Consider the following 19,261-nt stretch of genomic DNA (forward strand, 5'->3'; position numbering starts at 1 on the left):
GGCCCCCTGTCACTACTTTGATATATACATTTTTCCTGTTTCAGCCTAACCCGATTCCTTTAAACCATCTAAATTTGTTCTGTTTTCTTCAGTGATCAATGACTTGTATGTTGTCCAGATACATCCCTACACTAGGGATGTCTTGCTAGAGACTCTCCATCATACACTGGAAAATGGCACAGGTTGAGGAGACTCCAAAAGGCAGCCTTGTATACTGGTACAACCCTTGTGTGTATTGATTATCACCAGCTTTTGCGAGTCCTCATCCAACTCCAGCTGCCGATAGGCATGCCTGAGGTTCAGCTTGGTATATTTCTAAACCTAGTTTTAAGATCTTCAATTCTTGGAAGAGGTATCTGTGCTCCACTATTGCTAGTTAATTTGTAATCCCTGCAAATTCTTGTACCCAATTTGGTTTTAAAATGGGGACTTCAGAGAACTGTATGGGCTTTATGAGCTTGATTTGCACCTTCTGATGAAGGGCATAAGGCACCAGATGGCCCTGAGGAAATTTGTGTTGCTTCCTGATCTAAATAGATTTTACCATATCCATCCTAATTAATCCTGTAAAACTTTGGAATATTTATACAAGAGCTCCTAAAAAATCTCCACCCTCGGGTTTAATATTTCCAGTGGTACAGTGATTAGCACTGCTGCCTCGGTGCCTGGGATCTAGGTTCAATTCTGGCCTCGGGTCACTATGGTTGGAGTTTGCATATCTCTTCTCCCCCTCCCTCCCTCCCCCCCCCCCCCTGCTGTGTCTGCATGGGTTCCCTCCATGTTGAACCTGGTTGATTGGCCAGGGTAAAAATTGCCCCTTAGAGTCCTGGGATGTGTAGGTTAGAGAGATTAGCGGGTAAATATGTGGGGGTAGGGCCTGGGTGGGATTGTGGTCGGTGCAGACTCGATGGGCCAAATGGCCGCCTCCTGCACTGTAGGGTTTCTATGATATTTCTACGATTTGTGTTCTGGTTTTCTCCTACAGTCCAAAGCATAGCCAATCTAAGTTGTCCCTTAGGGGGATTAGCAAGGTAACTGTGGCATTACAGGGATACGGCCTGGGTGGGATTGTGGTTGGTGCAGGCTCGATGGGCCAAATGGTCTCTTTCTGCACTATAGGCATTCTGTGACCCTTGATTATCAAGACCAGCAGCTTCCCTGACTGGTTCTGATATGTTACTCTTGCTGCACCTAAAGCGTCTCTGCAGGATATGTGAACCTGAGGTACCTGACTCATTTAATCTAAATGGTTGGATTTCTTTTTGGAAATAACAAAATGCCTGTTCCTTAGGACTAAGGTCACTGCCCTGTATTGACTTCCATTTTAAGTGCTTTCCCATTTACTAGCAAGCTTATCTCTTAGGAGGCACTTTGCTGAGCTGGACCTGATTTAAGGTGAGTGACTCAGGTCCTTGCTGGGCTCCACATCTAATTTCAGGGGAGTTAAGCTAGTAGTCACTATCTTTTCTTTTGTGCTGACTGTACTGGTTGCTTCACTCTACCATGCTTTTAAGTGACCTTTACTACTACATTGAAGCGCACAATTCTTGCATCGACGAACTTCTTGGGAGTGTTCTTTCCCATATCGAAAACACACTTTAGCTCTTGCTGTTGTACTACTTCAATCTGGCAATGTTGCTCCTGGGCTGTTCAGCACCAGAGTTATTTTGTGCTATAAATAATTTACCTTTGGCACACCTTGCAACTCTCTTATCCTGCTCTGCACATTCAGTTGCCTGGCTTAGCTCTACCGCTTTTTATAAAGTGATTTTGGTCTCAACTAGTAACTACTTTTTATATGGTTAGATTTTTTTTTTGTACCACAGACCATTCTGTCCCTTAACATTTCTCCTATTGCTGGGCCAAATTCGCAGTTTTCTGCCAGTTACTTAAGTCTTGCCATGAACCCTGAGACTGTCTCCCCTGACTCTGCTTTCATTAAATTTGTATCTCGGCATAATGATTGAGGGATGGGGTTTAAAATGATTTTGACCATCTCCACAACCTGGTCAAAGGGCTCTGTCTGGATAATGTTCTCACTAAACTCCAAGTCTATGGGTCAGGCTGTTATTTAATTTGTTACAAAGAAGTAACTGTCCCCAGTTGTCTATTTGGAGTCGAGGCTCAATTTTTCCCATTCTAGGCATTGTACAAAGTAAATGTACCTTGTGTCTTCATATTCTCAACACTTACAGAATCTCTGACAACTTTGATATTTTGTCTCATCACCGTAATGGATCGTAATGGCTTAAATCAACAAAGGCTTTATTGCCAAACAAGAATAAATATACAACAGGGTCAGACTAAATTACAATGTGACTGCTCTACATGACTCTCTGGCTCTAACTTTGAGTCTCTCCTTAACCCATGATACGTGCCTTCTTGCTGCTTGGCTTCTCATGATGACAATCCATAGGGTCCAGAAGGATCACAGGACTCTCAGCTGGCGGGGATATTCACAGACATCTTCAACTTCTCTTTACAACAATTTGAGGTCCCTATCTGTGTCAAGAAGACAACCATCATCCCCGTACCTAAGAAAAACCAAGCAGCGTGCCTTAATGACTATCGGCCGATGGCTCTGACATCCATCATTATGAAGTGCCTTGGAAGGTTAGTCATGGCACGAATCAATGCCAGCCTCCCGGACTGCCTGGATCTCCTAGTTTGCCTACTGCTGCAACAGGTCCACATCAGATGCCATCTCCCTGGCCCTGCATTCAACCCTGGAACACCTAGATAACAAGGACACCTATATCAGACTCCTATTTATTGACTACAGCTCAGCCTTCAACACTATTATTCCCACGAAACACATCTCTAAACTCCAGGGCCTCGGCACCTCCCTCTGTGACAGGGTCCTGGACTTCCTAACTCACAGACCACAATCAGTAAGAATAGGCAACAACTCCTCCACGATCATCTTCAACACTGGTGCCCCACAAGATTGTGTTCTCAGCTTCCTGCTATACTCCTCCTACACGTGTGACAGTGTGGCCAAATTCCCCTCCAATTCGATTTTCAAGTTTGCTGACGACACCACTGTAGTGGGTCGGACCTCAATGACGAGACAGAGTACAGGAATGAGGTAGAGAAACTGGTGCAGCAACAATAATCTCTCCCTCAATGTCAACAAAATGAAGGAGATCGTCATCGACTTTAGGAAGCATAAAGGAGAACATGTCCCTCTCTACAGCAATGGGTACGAGGTAGAAAGGGTCGAGCGCTTCAAGTTTTTAGCTGTCCAGATCACCAACAACCTGTCCTGGTCCCCCACATGCCAACACTATAGTTAAGAAAACCCACCAATGCCTCTACTTTCTCAGAAGACTAAGGAAATTTGGCATGTCAGCTACGACTCTCACCAACTTTTACAGATGCACCATAGAAAGCATTCTTTCTGGTTATATCACAGCTTGCTCTGTCCAAGACCGCAAGAAACTACAAAAGGTTGTTAATGTAGCCCAATCACACAAACCACCCTCCCATCCATTGACTCTGTTGACACTTGCAGATGTCTCGGCAAAGCAGCCAGCATAATTAAGGATCCCACGCACCCCAGACATTCTCTCTTGCACCTTCTTCCTTTGGGGAAAAAGGTACAAAAGTCTGAGGTCACGTACCAACCGACTCAAGAACAGCTTCTTCCCTGCTGCCATCAGACTTTTGAATGGACCTACCTTGCATTAAGTTGATCTTTCTCTATACCCTAGCTATGACTGTAACACTACATTCTGTACTGTCTCGTTTCCTTCTCTATGAATGGTATGTTCTGTCTGTATAGCGCACAAGAAACAATACTTTTCACTGTATGTAATACATGTGGCAATAATAAATCAAAGCCAAATCAAAATGTGCCCTTAAAGTATTTAGCTTCTACAGTGCCTTTCCTTCATTGTCACTGGTTCAAGTTCCTGGAAGTCTCTAACAGCTCGCTCTGTGTGTACCTGCACCAGATTTGCAATTGTTCAAGAAAGTGGCTTACGACCACCTTCTCCAGGGCAATTACAGTTGAGTAATAAACAGTGGCATTGGCGATTTAAGAAAACTGCTGCTTTATATGGATGAGCACAGTAAGAAGTCTCACAACACCAGGTTAAAGTCCAACAGGTTTATTTGGTAGCAAATACCATAAGCTTTCGGAGCGCTGCCCCTTCGTCAGATGGAGTGAAAATCTGTTTTCCAACAGTGCACAGAGACACAACATCGAGTTACAGAATACTAATTAGAATGCAAATCTCTACAGCCAGCCAGGTCTTAAAGGTACAGATAATGTGGGTGGAGGGAACATTAAACACAGGTTAAAGAGATGTGTATTGTCTCCAGACAGAACAGCTGGTGAGATTCTGCAAGATCAGGAGGCAAGCTGTGGGGGTTACTGATAATGTGACATAAATCCAACATCCCGGTTTAGGCCATCCTCATGTGTGCGGAACTTGGCTATCAGTTTCTGCTCAGTGACTCTGCGCTGTCGTGTGTCGTGAAGGCCGCCTTGGAGAACGCTTACCTGAAGATCCAAGGCTGAATGCCCGTGACTGCTGAAGTGCTCCCCCACAGGAAGAGAACAGTCTTGCCTGGTGATTGTCGAGCGGTGTTCATTCATCCGTTGTCGTAGCGTCTGCATGGTTTCCCCAATGTACCATGCCTCGGGACATCCTTTCCTGCAGCGTATCAGGTAGACAACGTTGGCCGAGTTGCAAGAGTAGGTACCGTGTACCTGGTAGATGGTGTTCTCACGTGAGATGATGGCATCCGTGTCGATGATCCGGAACGTGACCTTATATGGATGATGCAGTTTGACGTGTTGGAGGGGAGGGAATTTCCGGAGAATAAAAGTCTCAACCTCTGCTTGCTGGTGTCACTGAGCATGGAGAAGGGGCTGGGAGAGGAGGGTTGTCTCGCAGCTGCAGCTCTGGCACTGGAAAAATTTCAGGACGGGTCCGGGGGCTGCCCGGCTTCTCGCTTCACTTCCATCGATGCCGACTGCCTGCAGCAGCCGAAGCGCATCGGCTCTGGGGGTTTTGGCGACGTTTACAAAGCGCGGCACCGGAGCTGGAGCACTTGGGTAGCGATAAAGTCAATGAGAATGAACCGAAAGTATGGAGCCTGCAGCTACCCAGTAGTCGCACTTTGTAACAAGGAAGTGGGCAGAGTATAACTGGAAATTAGCTTGTTGTAATTGCGGATTTACAGTAAATCCCAATAGAGTTGGTAAATTATTGTGAAATGATTGGTGAAGAGTTTGTTCTCTGTGACTAACTGAAATAACTTTTGAGGGTGTAACTCAGGGAGCTGAACATTCACTGATCCTACATGAGTTCCGGAGACGATGTCTTAACTGGGCTGGGTGTGTAGGGGGTAGGGGAAATGTGAATGTCCTATTTTAATAGAGAGGACATCCGCCTTTCTCTCCAAGTCACTACAGGAGGGCTGCAAATGTCCCACTTGGGGGCTGCTGTGTTCGTTGTCGGAGTTAAACAGGAATCACTCCCTGAATTTGTTTAAAACAAACGAAAAACTTTACAGCATTTTCATTTGTTGGCAAAGGGGTAGAATTTACTGCAGATGACGAACAAATGGCGCTGTTTATTAGACCTGCCTTGCCAATCCCCATCAGAGTTTGCACAGAAAATTGCTATATGCGGGAGATAAAATGTACCTTTTATAGCACACCTGGGATCTAAGTGAACAGGGCAGGCAGGAGAGGTGATGATGTCATGGTATTGTTACTGGATAGAGATCCAGAGACCCACCATAGCAAATGGTGAAATTTGAATTCAATAATAAAGTCCAATGGTAATCATGAAACCACTGGTGATTGTGGATGGCATGGTGGCACAGTGGTTGGCACTGCTGCCTCACAGCGCCAAGGATCCGGGTTCGATTCCAGCCTCGGGTGACTGTGTGGAGTTTGCACGTTCTCCCCATATGTGCATGGGTTTCCTCCGGGTGCTCTGGCTTCCTCCCACAGTCCAAAGATGTGCGGGTTAGGTTGATTGGCCATGCTAAATTGCCCCTTAGTGTCAGGGGGAGTAGCAGGGTAAATATGTGGGATTACGGGAATAGGGCCTAGGTGGGATTGAGGTTGGCAAAGACTGGGTTGACTGGCCTCCTTTTGCACCGTAGGGATTCTATGATTGTCCTAATTTGGTTCACCAATGTTTTTTAGGGAAGGAAATCTGTCTACAAGTGACTCCAGATCCACAACAGTGTAGTTGACTCTGAAATGGACGAGAAAAGGCAATTAGATAGTCAAGGATGGACAATGTTTGCCCAGCCAGCAATGCCCACATTCCATGAATGATCTTTTTTAAAAAGTTGACTGCGTAGTCCAACCAGATTGAAGGATCATTATAGAACAGTGCAGGATGGCAACCAGCAACATATTAATTAGGATATTGAGTTCAATGTCAAGTCGAGTAGAGAAAACAAAATAAAGTGAAGGACAGCAAGTTTGAATCTCCTTCTGATACTCCCTTGAATGAGGATATTTGCCTTAGAGCCTATGGCAAGAACCTACAGGTGGAGGAGTCCTTTTGCACTGCGGCTACCGCATGCTATCCAGGAGACTCTTGCCATCTGCCATAATGGAAACGATTGTAGGTTGATAACTAATCTGTTTGGTCACATCATGAACATATCGTCCAAGGCCATCAAACCCTGAAGTGGGACTTGAACCCATAATCTTTGGCTTAGAGATGCTACCCACTACAAGACCTCCACAAGGTTGGATTAAGAGAGAGAGAGAAAGAGATAAACAAACCCCAGAGAAAGTAAACAAAGCAATTGAAAGCTGAAGGATTCAGACTTCACATTTGCAATAGTTAATTTTCAATGCCAGAGAGGTTGCTCAACAATAGTTAGGACATATCTTGTCATTAAAATGGACAAAACCTAACTATCTGGGTCAATTTGGTCCATAGCTGCCATTCATTCGAGTACAGGAATATCACACTATTCAACATATGAGTCAACCACATTGCCGTGAGTTAATGTCCTTCTCTAAAGAGCATTACTGAACCATCTGGGCTTTTATGACAATGGTTTCATGGTTATTATTAGACTTTTAATTCCAGATTTTTATTGAATTCCACTATCTGCCGTGGTGTGGTTTGAACCTGGGTCCCCAGAGCATCACCTTGGGCCTCTAGATTTCTAGTCCAGTGGGAATACCACTATGCCAGTCTGCCCCGGTGAAGTTAGCTCTGAAGTGCTTTGGGACATTCTGAGATTTTAAAAGTGCCATATGAACACAAATTGTTGCTGTTCCATCAATGTTTAAGTTGTGATGTTTTAATGTGATGATGTATTGCATTGTTTCTATACATAATCCTCACAGATCTGAACTCCAATACTGTTGTCTTGTGCTTAGCCCTTGGTGCACTGTGGTAAAATGATAGGACTCTGGAATTTTGCCTGTTTAAGCTATGTTGGTGATGAAGTGCATCATTGTGACATCTCTTTGTGACCTGCATGCTATTACAGTGATGCGCGTGAGTTATTGGAAGAAGCAGAGAAGATGCACAAGGCACAATTTGAGCACGTTCTTCGGCTATATGGATTCACTAAATGGTCCTTGGGGAATGGAACTCCATCGCTTGGCTTGGTAACTGAATTCATGGAGAATGGATCATTGGATAAACTCCTTGAGCACTATGCCGTCCCTTGGCCTCTTCGCCTGCGTTTTGCATATGAGATCGCTTTAGGAGTGAACTACCTACATAACCTCAAGCCAGCCCTCTTTCACCATGACCTGAAACCTGCCAATATTCTCCTGAACAAGGACTATCGGGTTAAGGTGAATTGAATATAAGGTCAAGCTTGATGCACTATTCTAAAGAACCATTAATATTGCCATCACTGACTGCCTTGGGAAGATTTGAGAAATGGTGGCTTCTCTCTGGAGCCAGTATCTGCAAAACAAACAGAGAGGAAAAAAAAACGGCAAATGGCAGAAATCTAAAATCATATCCGAAAATGTTGCAGAGCAGATCAGTCAGCATCTACTAGGTGGAAAGACAAGTTAACATTTGGGATAAATATACTGCATTACAATCTGCAACATGAACCTGGGGCTTGGAAGCAGGACCTATGCCAAGCTGTTGGGTAGGAGGGTGAGGCTTGTACAATAACTGTATGTTCACTGTGCTGAATATGCATTCCCCAATCATTGAGGAGGATAGAGTCACCAGAAACAAAGTCACAAATAGCAAAGCACCTTGTACAGAAGCTGCCTCGAACTGCCATATAGCCATGAAATCATCCGGTTATATTTGTGGGAAAGCTTCCACAAATGTTAGGTGACTTGGCCAATTTTACACTCCTGCCTGAGTGAAAAGGGACTTTCTTGCTCCAAGTCTTCTTTCAAATCATGTGTCTCATGTCTGATCTTTCTTTCTTTCTTCCTAGATCTGTGATTTTGGCCTGGCAAAATGGCGGAGGTCCACCGGCCAGCATAGCATCAATAGCGAAATTGAGGGCACACTATATTATATGCCACCCGAATGCTTCAAAGACATCAATACCAGAAAAGCTGTGAAGTATGATGTATACAGGTAAGTTAGAAAAGTTTCTCTATTGTAATACTGACAGAATTTTGTCTTGTGTTTCTGAAGTCTGGTTTCAACAGTTCATTAGACCAATGAGTCCCCAAGTATCATTCAACCAACTCACAAATACAAAAAGGGGCATCAACCATCTCTGCAATACCTGGTTGTCCTTTCAGTTCTCTTGCCTCCTCTCGGGATATTGACTCTTGCTGGAGCCGCTTTGTTGTGAGATTGGACAGCTATGTTGGTAGCACAGCTGACTCTTGAGACAGCTCTGATAGATTTCACTTTGTTGTGGCCTTGTGGACCAATGGCTGGTTACAGAGATTCCCTCACTTGCATTTTTGTTTCGATAGCGATATTATGCCTGGATAGCAAGTTGCAAAGTAACTTGTGCGCACATTTTCTAGCACAGGTCATTAGATAAGAACACAAGAAATAGAGCAGGAGTGGCCAATATGGCTCCTCGAGCCTGCTCCTCCATTCAATACGACCGTGGTTGAACTTAGGCTTCAACTCCCCATATTCCTTGATTCCCTGAGAAATCACAAACCTGTCTATCCCACCCTTAAATGTATTGAACGATGGAGCATCCACAACCCTCTGGGATAAAGAAATCTGACTGGAAATATTTCTTGTCCTAAATGATTGCCCACTTATCCTGAGTTTATGCCCTCGTGTTCCAGATTCCCAGCCAGGGGAAACAACACATCAATCCCTTTACAATGTTTCAATGAGGTCATCTCTCATTCTTCCAAACGCCTGAGATTATAGAGCCAGTTTAGTCAGTCTTCCATCGTAAAACAACCTTCACCCCAGGAACCTGCCCAGTGGACCTTCCATGCACTACCTCCTAGATAGCACTCAGAACTTTATTTTGAGTTTTTTCCCTTACTTCATCCACAGTCCAGCAATGTCATGAGAGATCTGCTAATAAGTAAAAGTTTTGATATGTCTGTCACACTTTGTGTACCGTGTTTTGTCCAAGAATTAAAACATGTCATTCCCTGCTGGAGATGTTTTGATAACTGCATTTTTCAGCTCACCTTTTTCTATTTATAATCTTGTAGCTATGGAATTGTCATCTGGGAGATACTAACCTGTCAAACGCCTTATAAAAGTAAGTCCGATGGATTATGTGTTTTAGTGGCTGAGGGCATGCGGAGGAGCTAGTGCTGTAAAATGAAGTGAATGTTACTTTTCATCTTTCCATTGTCATCAGAAGTTGCAGCTTTGTGAAAAGTTCACTCGTTGAGAAATGTATTGGGGAAATGGCCAGTTTTTAAAATTCCAAACTTGAAGAGCCAACGTTTTATTGAACAGCAAGTGTAGACGAGTTTGTGCAACTTCAGGTTGTGATATTTTGCCTGTTCACTGATACGGAAACACTGCTGTCTCATTGTATAGCGATTGGTCCCGAGTTTGTGCCATTTGTTCAATGATGTTTCTGTCTCCCAGATGCTGTAAATTCCCAGCACTTAAAACTTTGTGTGGAAAATGGTGGTCGGCCAGACATTAAGGATATTCCTATTGAAAGACCGGAATCATCTGAAGTACTTGTTGACTTGATGGAAAAATGTTGGCGTGAGAACCCTGATGAACGTCCGACCTTTTTAAGTATGTATTTACAGTCACAGACATTATGGGCCTGATTTTATCAAAACTTCGCGCCTGTTTTCGGGCGCAAAATCGCGGTAAAGTTGGGCATCGGGCCTTTAACGCGATCTGCACCTGAATCCGAGCAGATCACGCCTTTACCGACACCTGATTCGGGCGCGGGGCCGGCCCGCGTCCAAATCGGGTGCATTTAAATCGACTTAATGCATTTAAATCGACTTAATGAACCGCGCGCCCAACTCTACCGCCAAGTCCCACGTTACTGTCTTCTGGCCCCATCCGCGTCTGAGCTGTAACCGACCTGCAAAATAAAAGTCTGAAGCCGCCGCTGCAGCCTCCGAAGAGCGGGGTCAGAGACTGCAATGGCTCTCTGACCCAGGTCATCCTCTGGTCGGGGTGGGAGGGGGGTGGGAGGAGGAGAGGAGGTGTGACGTCTCATCCCCTGGTGGGGGTGGGGCGTGGTGTGACGTCTCATCCCCTGGGAGGGGGGGGGGGGTGGTAGGGGAGGGGGAGTGACGTCTCATCCTCTGAGGGGGGTGGGAGGGGAGGGGGTGTGACCGATCATCCCCTGGGCCGGGGGTGGGGGGGGGGGTGTGTGACGTATCATCCTCTGGTCTGGGGGGTACCGCTGCGTGTCTGTGGCCGATCCCTCCTGGCACCATCACTGGTACACTACCAGCCACAGATTACTCTTCCCTGCAGTTGCAAGAGAGCGGGAGAGATGGCTGTGGCTGGTAGTGTACCAGTGACGGTGCCAGGAGGGATCGGCCACAGACAGGCAGCGGAACCTCCCCGACCAGAGGATGAGACGTCACACCCCCTCTCCATCCCGCCCCCCCCCCCCGGGGATGATCGGTCACCACCCCCACCCCTCCTCCCCCACCCCCACCCACCCACCCCAACCAGAGGATGAACGTCAGAGAGCCGCTCTCTCTGCTTTCTGCTTTTTTTCGCACCCAGGCGCGCTGTCAGATTTTTTTCAAACTGCGCATGCACAGTTCAGAGCTCCGATCGGTCCGCCAGCGCTAAGCCCCGCCCACAGCGCGGATCGGGCCGGAGCCAGCAAAACGCGTATGGGCGCGCTGGAAAGAGGATTCCAGGCGCTGATATATTTGACGCCCAGATTCGGCACTTAGACTCAAAATGGTAAAATTCCCCCCATTTTCGAAATTTTACCGCTCGCCCGCCACGGGAATCGGAGCGGACGAGCGGAGGAGCAGGGGAAGGTACATTGACCTTCAGCAGGATTTTCTGGTTTTGGGGCGAGCGAGGTTGTAAGGTCCACCTTATGAAACATTACACAATCATGAGATAGCTCAGGCAGCAATTACTCTGATAATTGCTGAGAAGTAATATTCACAGCCTCCACCTTTCACCATCTACAACCATCTTTTATCTGCTATGTTTGATTCCATCCGTAACATTTGATGCCATCTCTTGGCCTTTGCTGTTTCGTAAGTCACTAACAGCGATGCAGTTGCTTGTGGAAAATATATATCCTTCAGCCTTGTGTATTGCACAGTCTCCAATACACACTATCACAGCGTCAGGATCGAGCTGGTAGATTTACTGCCTCATTAACACACGGCCCAGCTGCCACCATTTTGGAAAGCAAAGGCCTTGCCTGTTTACATGGGATCAATCTCTCGATTTTGCAAATTGTGGTCCTTGAACATAGTTAAGACTCTGAGTGCAATTTTAAGGGACACACGAAAGGACTGTCCCGGGTGAGATAGAAAGGGCCTGGAAATTGGATAGTCAGTCTGCGGAACCAATTAGAAATGGTTTGGCATGAGAGGCAGTCGGTCTGTGGATCAAAGTGGAAATGCTCTCAAATGAGAGAGTCAATCTGATCTGCGGTGATCGGTGAGGAGGTTACAGTGTTTCATTACAATGGCCGGATTGAGAATATTTCAACACTTACAGCTGATGTACCTCTTTTGTCACAGAGTGCGTATATGATCTTGAACTAAAACAGTCCAATGAACAGGAGCTTCAATTTGCAATCCGTACGCTGACCCAACAGGTACAGTTTACCATAGCACCATGCTGCCTGTGACACAACAGGTACAGTTTACCATAATACCATGCTGACTGACGCAACAGGTACAGTTTACCATAGCACCATGCTGCCTGTGACACAACAGGTACAGTTTACCATAATACCATGCTGACTGACGCAACAGGTACAGTTTGCCATAGCACCGTGCTGACTGTGACACATCAAGTACAGTTTATCATAGCACCGTGCTGACTGACGCAACAGATACAATTTACCATAGCACAGTGCTGACTGTGACACATCAGGTACAGTTTACATAGAAAATAGGAGCTGGAGTAGGCCGTTTGGCCCTTTAAGCCTGCTCCACCATTCATTATTATCATGACTGATCATCCAATTCAATAGCCAGATCGCGCCTTCCCCCCCATATCCTTTGATCCCCTTTCGCCCCAAGTGATATATCTAACTCCTTCCTGAAATCATACAATATTTTGGCCTCAACTGCTTTCTGTGGTAGCGAATTCCACAGGCCTACCACTCTCTGGATGAAGAAATTTCTCCTCATCTCAGTCCAGAAAACATTACATATCAGAAATGTTGAGGAGTCTATAGAATCTTGCAAGATGACCCCCCCAATGCATCTACTATTTCTCGGGCCACTTCCTTAAGTACTCTGGGATGTAAATCCTGAGGATTTATCAGCCTTCAATCCCATCAATTTCCCTAACACCATTTCTCTGCTAATGCTCATTTCCTTCAGTTCCTCCCTCCTACAAACCCCTTTATTTCCCAACATCTCTGATACGTTATTTGTGTCCTCCTTTGTGAAGACAAAACCAAAGTATGTATTTAGTTGGTCAGTTATTCCTTTGCTCCCCATTATAAATTCCGCTGTTTCTGACTGTGAGGGACCTACATTTGTCTTCACCACTCCTTTTCTCTTCATATACCTATAGAATTTATTTACAACATAGAACATTACAGCGCAGTTCAGGCCCTTCGGCCCTCGATGTTGCGCTGACCTGTGAAACCAATCTAAAGCCCATCTGACCTACACTATTCCAATATCATCCATATGTTTATCCAATGACCATTTAAATGCTCTTAATGTTGGCGAGTCCACTACTGTTGCAGGCAGGGCATTCCACGCCCTTACTACTCTCTGAGTAAAGAACCTACCTCTGACATCTGTTCTATATCTATCACCCCTCAATTTAATGCTATGTCCCCTCATGCCAGCCATCACCATCCGAGGAAAAAGGCTCTCACTGTCCACCCTACCTAATCCTCTGATCATCTTGTATGCCTCCATTAAGTCACCTCTTAACCTTCTTCTCTCTAACGAAAACAGCCTCAAGTCCCTCAGCCTTTCCTCATAAGACCTTCCCACCATACCAGGCAACAGCCTGGTAAATCTCCTCTGCACCCTTTCCAATGCTTCCACATCCTTCCTATAATGCGGTGACCAGAACTGTACGCAATACTCCAAGTGCGGCCGCACCAGAGTTTTGTACAGCTGCAACATGACCTCATGGCTCTGAAACTCAATCCCTCTACCAATAAAAGCTAACACACCGTACGCCTTCTTAACCCTATCAACCTGGGTGCCAACTTTCAGGGATCTATGCACATGGACACTGAGATCTCTCTGCTCATCCACACTACCAAGTATCTTACCATTAGCCCAGTACTCTGTATTCCTGTTACTCCTTCCAAAGTGAATCACCTCTCACTTTTTACTGCATTAAACTCAATTTGCCACCTCTCAACCCAGCTCTGCAGCTTATCTATGTCCCTCTGTAACCTGCAACATCCTTCCGCACTGTCCACAACTCCACCGACTTTAGTGTCATCCGCAAATTTACTAATCCATCCTTCTACGCCCTCATCCAGGTCATTTATAAAAATGACAAACAGCAGTGGCCCCAAAACAGATCCTTGCGGTACACCACTAGAACTGAACTCCAGGATGAACATTTCCCATCAACCACCACCCTCTGTCTTCTTACAGCTAGCCAATTCCTGATCCAAACCGCTAAATCACCCTCAATCCCATGCCTCCGTATTTTCTGCAATAGCTTACCGTGGGGAACCTTATCAAACGCTTTACTGAAATCCATATACACCACATCAACTGCTTTACCCTTATCCACCTCTTTGGTCACCTTCTCAAAGAACTCAAAGGTTTGTGAGGCACGACCTACCCTTTACAAAACCGTGCTGACTATCCCTAATCAAATTATTCCTTTCTAGATGATTATAAATCCTATCTCTTATAATCCTTTCCAAAGCTTTGCCCACAACAGACGTAAGGCTCACTGGTCTATAATTACCAGGGTTGTCTCTACTCCCCTTCTTGAACAAGGGGACAACATTTGCTTTCCTCTAGTCTTCTGGCACTATTCCTGTAGACAATGACGACATAAAGGTCAAAGCCAAAGGCTCTGCAATCTCCTCCCTAGCCTCCCAGAGAATCCTAGGATAAATCCCATCTGGCCCAGGGGACTTATCTATTTTCACACTTTCCAGAATTGCTAACACCTCCTCCTTATGAACCTCAATCCTGTCTAGTCTAATAGCCTGTATCTCAGTATTCTCGACAACATTGTCTTTTTCCTGTGTGAATACTGATGAAAAATATTCATTTAGCGCCTCTCCTATCTCTTCGGGCTCCACGCACAACTTCCCACTACTGTCCTTGACTGGCCCTAATCTTACCCTAGTCATTCTTTTATTCCTGACATACCTATAGAAAGCTTTAGGGTTTTCCTTGATCCTACCTGCCAAAGACTTCTCATGTCCCCTCCTGGCTCTTCTTAACTCTCTCTTTCGGTCCTTCCTGGCTAACTTGTAACTCTCAAGCGCCCTAACTGAGCCTTCATGTCTCATCTTTACATAAGTCTCCTTCTTCCTCTTCACAAGAGATTCAACTTCTTTAGTAAACCACGGTTCCCTCGCTCGACCACTTCCTCCCTGCCTGACAGGTACATACTTATCAAGGACACGCAGTAGCTGTTTCTTGAACAAGCTCCACATTTCAATTGTGCCCATCCCCTGCAGTTTCCTTCCACATCCTATGCATCCTAAATCTCGCCTAATCGCATCATAATTTCCTTTCCCCCAGCTGTAACTCTTGTCCTGCAGTGTATACCTATCCCTTTCCATCGCTAAAGTAAACGTAACCGAATTGTGGTCACTATCACCAAAGTGCTCACCTGCCTCCAAATCTAACACCTGGCCTGGTTCATTACCCAGTACCAAATCCAATGTGGCCTCGCCTCTTGTTGGCCTATCTACATACTGTGTCAGGAAACCCTCCTGCACACATTGGACAAACCTGACCCATCTAAAGTACTCGAACTATAGCGTTTCCAGTCAATATTTGTAAAGTTAAAGTCCCCCATAACAACTACCCTGTTACTTTCGCTCCTATCCAGAATCATCTTTGCAATCCTTTCCTCTACATCTCTGGAACTTTTCGGAGGCCTATAGAAAACTCCCAACAGGGTGACCTCTCCTTTCCTGTTTCTAACCTCAGCCCATACTACCTCAGTAGACGAGTCCTCATCAGAAGTCCTTTCTGCCACCGTAATACTGTCCTTGACCAACAATGATGTGGAGATGCCGGCGTTGGACTGGGGTGAACACAGTAAGAGTTTTAACAACACCAGGTTAAAGTCCAACAGGTTTATTTGGTAGCAAAGCTAATGGTGTTTGCTACCAAATAAACCTGTTGGACTTTAACCTGGTGTTGTTAAAACTCTTACTGTTTTGACTAACAATGCCACACCTCCCCCTCTTTTACCACCTTCCCTGATCTTACTGAAACATCTAAACCCCGGAACCTGCAACAACCATTCCTGTCCCTGCTCTATCCATGTCTCCGAAATGGCCACAACATCGAAGTCCCAGGTACCAACCCATGCTGCAAGTTCACCCACCTTATTCCGGATGCTCCTGGCATTGAAGTATACACATTTCAAACCACCTTCCTGCCTGCCAGTACACTCCTGCGATGCTGAAACCTTATCCATTACCTCACTACTCTCAACCTCCTGTACACTGGAGCTACAATTCAGGTTTCCACCCCCCTGCTGAATTAGTTTAAACCCTCCCGAAGAGCATTAACAAATTTCCCCCCCAAGATATTGGTACCCCTCTGGTTCAGGTGTAGACCATCCCGTTTGTAGAGGTCCCACCTACCCCAGAATGAGCCCCAATTGTCCAGGTATCTGAATCCCTCCCTCCTGCACCATCCCTGTAGCCACGTGTCCAACTGCTCTCTCTCCCTATTCCTCTCCTCGCTAACATGTGGCACGGGTAACAAACCAGAGATAACAACTCTGTTTGTTCTAGCCCTAAGCTCCCACCCTAACTCCCTGAATTTCTGCCTTACATCCCCTTTTCCTACCTATGTCTTGAGTGCCTATGTGGACCACGACTAGGGGCTGGTCCCCCTCCCCCTTAAGGATCCCGAAAACACGATCCGAGACATCATGGACTCCGGCACCTGGGAGGCAACACACCAGTCCCTCTCGTTCCCACAGAATCTCCTAAGTGTCCCCTTAACTATGGAGTCACCAATAACTAATGCTCTACTCCTCTCCCCCCCTTCCCTTATGAGCAACAAGGACAGACTCTGTGCCAGAGACCTGTACCCCATGGCTTACCCCTGGTAAGCCCCCCCCCCCCTTCCAAAACGGTATACTTGTTATACAGAGGAACGGCCACAGGGGATCGCTGCACTGACTGCTTCTTACCCCTTCTGACAGTCACCCAAGTATCTTCATTTCCAGGAGTATCTGCCTCCCTGTAGCTTTTATCTATAACTGTCTCTGCCTCCCGAATGCCTCCCGAACAATTTATCATGGCTAATCCACCTAACCTGTACATCTTTGGAAAATCCGGGAGTTTTATTCACTGTTGGCATGGACTGCACTTATGAAAGCCTCCTCAATAACAATTAAATGAAGCCTGCCCCAGGTGAATTAAGATGGGTGATGTTAAGTTTGTAAAGTCTGTAGAAAGAATCGGGAGGAGGAGAGTGCACAGCTTTGAAGGCATGACAAGGCGTGAGTTGGAGAAGAAAACACTGTAATTTGCCCTGATTGAGGCAGCCAGGAGGTTGGAGGATTTGGAAGGAGGCACTGCATGACATTTTTGCAGCTTAGAGTCCAGAGGGGAAGCTGACAGTATCTCGGTGTAAAGTTGTGGGTCTTGTGTTTCTTCTGATCTTTTCACTTTTCTTGCTGTGCAGGTGCCACATCTTGTGGATAGGTATATTGACCGGAGCACTCCAGGATCCAGCGAAGCCACCTGTGACCTCTGCGGTAACCAACATCAGGATCTGCTTTCACAAACTCACATTACTGTCCAAATTAAGGAACAATATTCTTCTTTGAACTTGGGCACCCTTTCAATCATTGGACAACAATTTCACCTTCAGATCCATCATTTTTAATATTCTTTGTCAAGAGATCTTACAGTGAGCCCCTGCAGCCACCCCTCCCTCACTCCCCACCCAACAACTGGCGCTGTGAAACTGCCCCCACCCACTGCTGCTTCCTTAGGGACCACCCAGCACAGGAGGTGTTTCAACTAAAATCAAACCCAGCACTGGAGATGTCATAGCTAAGAGCTGAGCACCCAGTGCAGAGGTGTCATAGCCAAGAGCAGACCACCAACCATCCAGCACAGTCCCTCTCTGTGCCTCCTAATCAATTCGGGCTCCACTTGGCAATGAGGAAAGCAGAGAATTTCGAACTGATCTTGCTCTCTGATATTTAATTTTACAGCTACAACACTCAGCAGCTCCTGAAACCTCGTTAGTATTTATAATTCTGACCTTTCCTGTGTCATGCAGCATCACTGAGTGTGGCGAGATGAGGGGATGGTGGTGGGGAAGTAAGTGATATGTTCCCAGGGCGGCACAGTGGTTAGCACTGCTGCCTCACAGCGCCAGGAATTCCAACCTTGGGTCACTGTGTGGAGTTTGCACAGTCTCCCCGTGCCTGCATGGGTTTCCTCCCGGTGCTCCGGTTTCCTCCCACAGTCACAAAGATGCGCAGGTTAGGTGGATTGGCCATGCTAAATTGCCCCTTAGTGTCAGGGGCATTAGCAGGGTAAATATGTGGGGTTACAGGAATAGGGCCTGGGTGGGATTGTGGTCGGTGCAGTCTCAATGAGCTGAACGGCCTCCTCCAGTACTGTAGGGATTCTAATGTGTTAGCTGCTCAGTGAACCGGCAGACGTGATGATGATTTTCATCAGGCTCCCGTTCCGATGAGGGCCTTTGAATGCCAAGCCGATCAAAAATCACCGCCAGTGTAAACCAAAACCAGAAAAATGGACCACTCGCGGTTTCCACGGCACTGACTAATTGTGCTCACCAACAGTGTCTACCAGGCCTCAGATTAGCTGGGGCACCAAGGGCTCTTATTTTGAGCAATGACCATAAATACTGAACAAGTTAAAAAAATCAGACAACCAAACTTTAGTCTTGTCTAATTGGGCAGAAGAAGCATTCATCAAAATTTTGAAACTAGATTTGAAGCAGCGATTGGATGCTCTGACTGAGTTGAAACCGGTTTCTCTGTTTTGTATATCTCTTCAGCTGCACAAAGCTTTTAGCAAAAGAATCTTTGAATCTCCAGGAGGATGCTGCAAATCTGAAATAAAAGCAGAAAATGCTGGAAAAGTTCAATAGGTCTGGCAGCATCTGTGGAGAGAGAAACAGAATTAACATTTCAGATTGATGACTTTTTCCCCAAGCTGTCTTTGAACTATTTCCTCTTCTCTCTTCCCATGTTTAATAACACACAAGGCAGACAAAGCATTTGCTCATGTCTGCTTCCATTCCTAGTCTATTTACCTTGAATAGGGTTTGCTAGCTCGTCGCCAGTGGGGCGCCACTCCACACCAAGCATGGCTGACCCAGGAGTCTCTCCTGCCCTTACTGTATCAGAAGGATTTACAGGTGGATAGTCAACCTGTTTGGCAGGTAATGAATGTACCTTCCGAGGCCATCAAGTCCGGGAGTGGGACTCGAACCCGGAGTTTGTGGCTCGAGGTACGCTATCCAGTGCACAAGACC

The 19,261-nt window shown here is 46.1% G+C and overlaps 1 protein-coding gene across 1 annotated transcript in view; it reads left to right on the forward strand.

Annotated features, from left to right (window-relative positions):
• The first annotated feature begins 4,867 nt into the window (after window positions 1-4,867).
• LOC144493109 (receptor-interacting serine/threonine-protein kinase 2-like) overlaps window positions 4,868-19,261 on the forward strand; it is a 36,149-nt gene continuing 21,755 nt past the window's right edge. The window contains exons 1-7 of the mRNA XM_078212011.1: window positions 4,868-5,097; window positions 7,486-7,798; window positions 8,410-8,555; window positions 9,620-9,669; window positions 10,008-10,166; window positions 12,116-12,192; window positions 17,426-17,498. Coding sequence (XP_078068137.1) covers window positions 4,868-5,097; window positions 7,486-7,798; window positions 8,410-8,555; window positions 9,620-9,669; window positions 10,008-10,166; window positions 12,116-12,192; window positions 17,426-17,498 — 1,048 coding nt within the window. The remainder of the gene's footprint in view (window positions 5,098-7,485; window positions 7,799-8,409; window positions 8,556-9,619; window positions 9,670-10,007; window positions 10,167-12,115; window positions 12,193-17,425; window positions 17,499-19,261) is intronic.

Source organism: Mustelus asterias, chromosome 4 (genome assembly GCF_964213995.1).
Source record: "Mustelus asterias chromosome 4, sMusAst1.hap1.1, whole genome shotgun sequence".
Taxonomy (NCBI): Eukaryota; Metazoa; Chordata; class Chondrichthyes; order Carcharhiniformes; family Triakidae; genus Mustelus; species Mustelus asterias.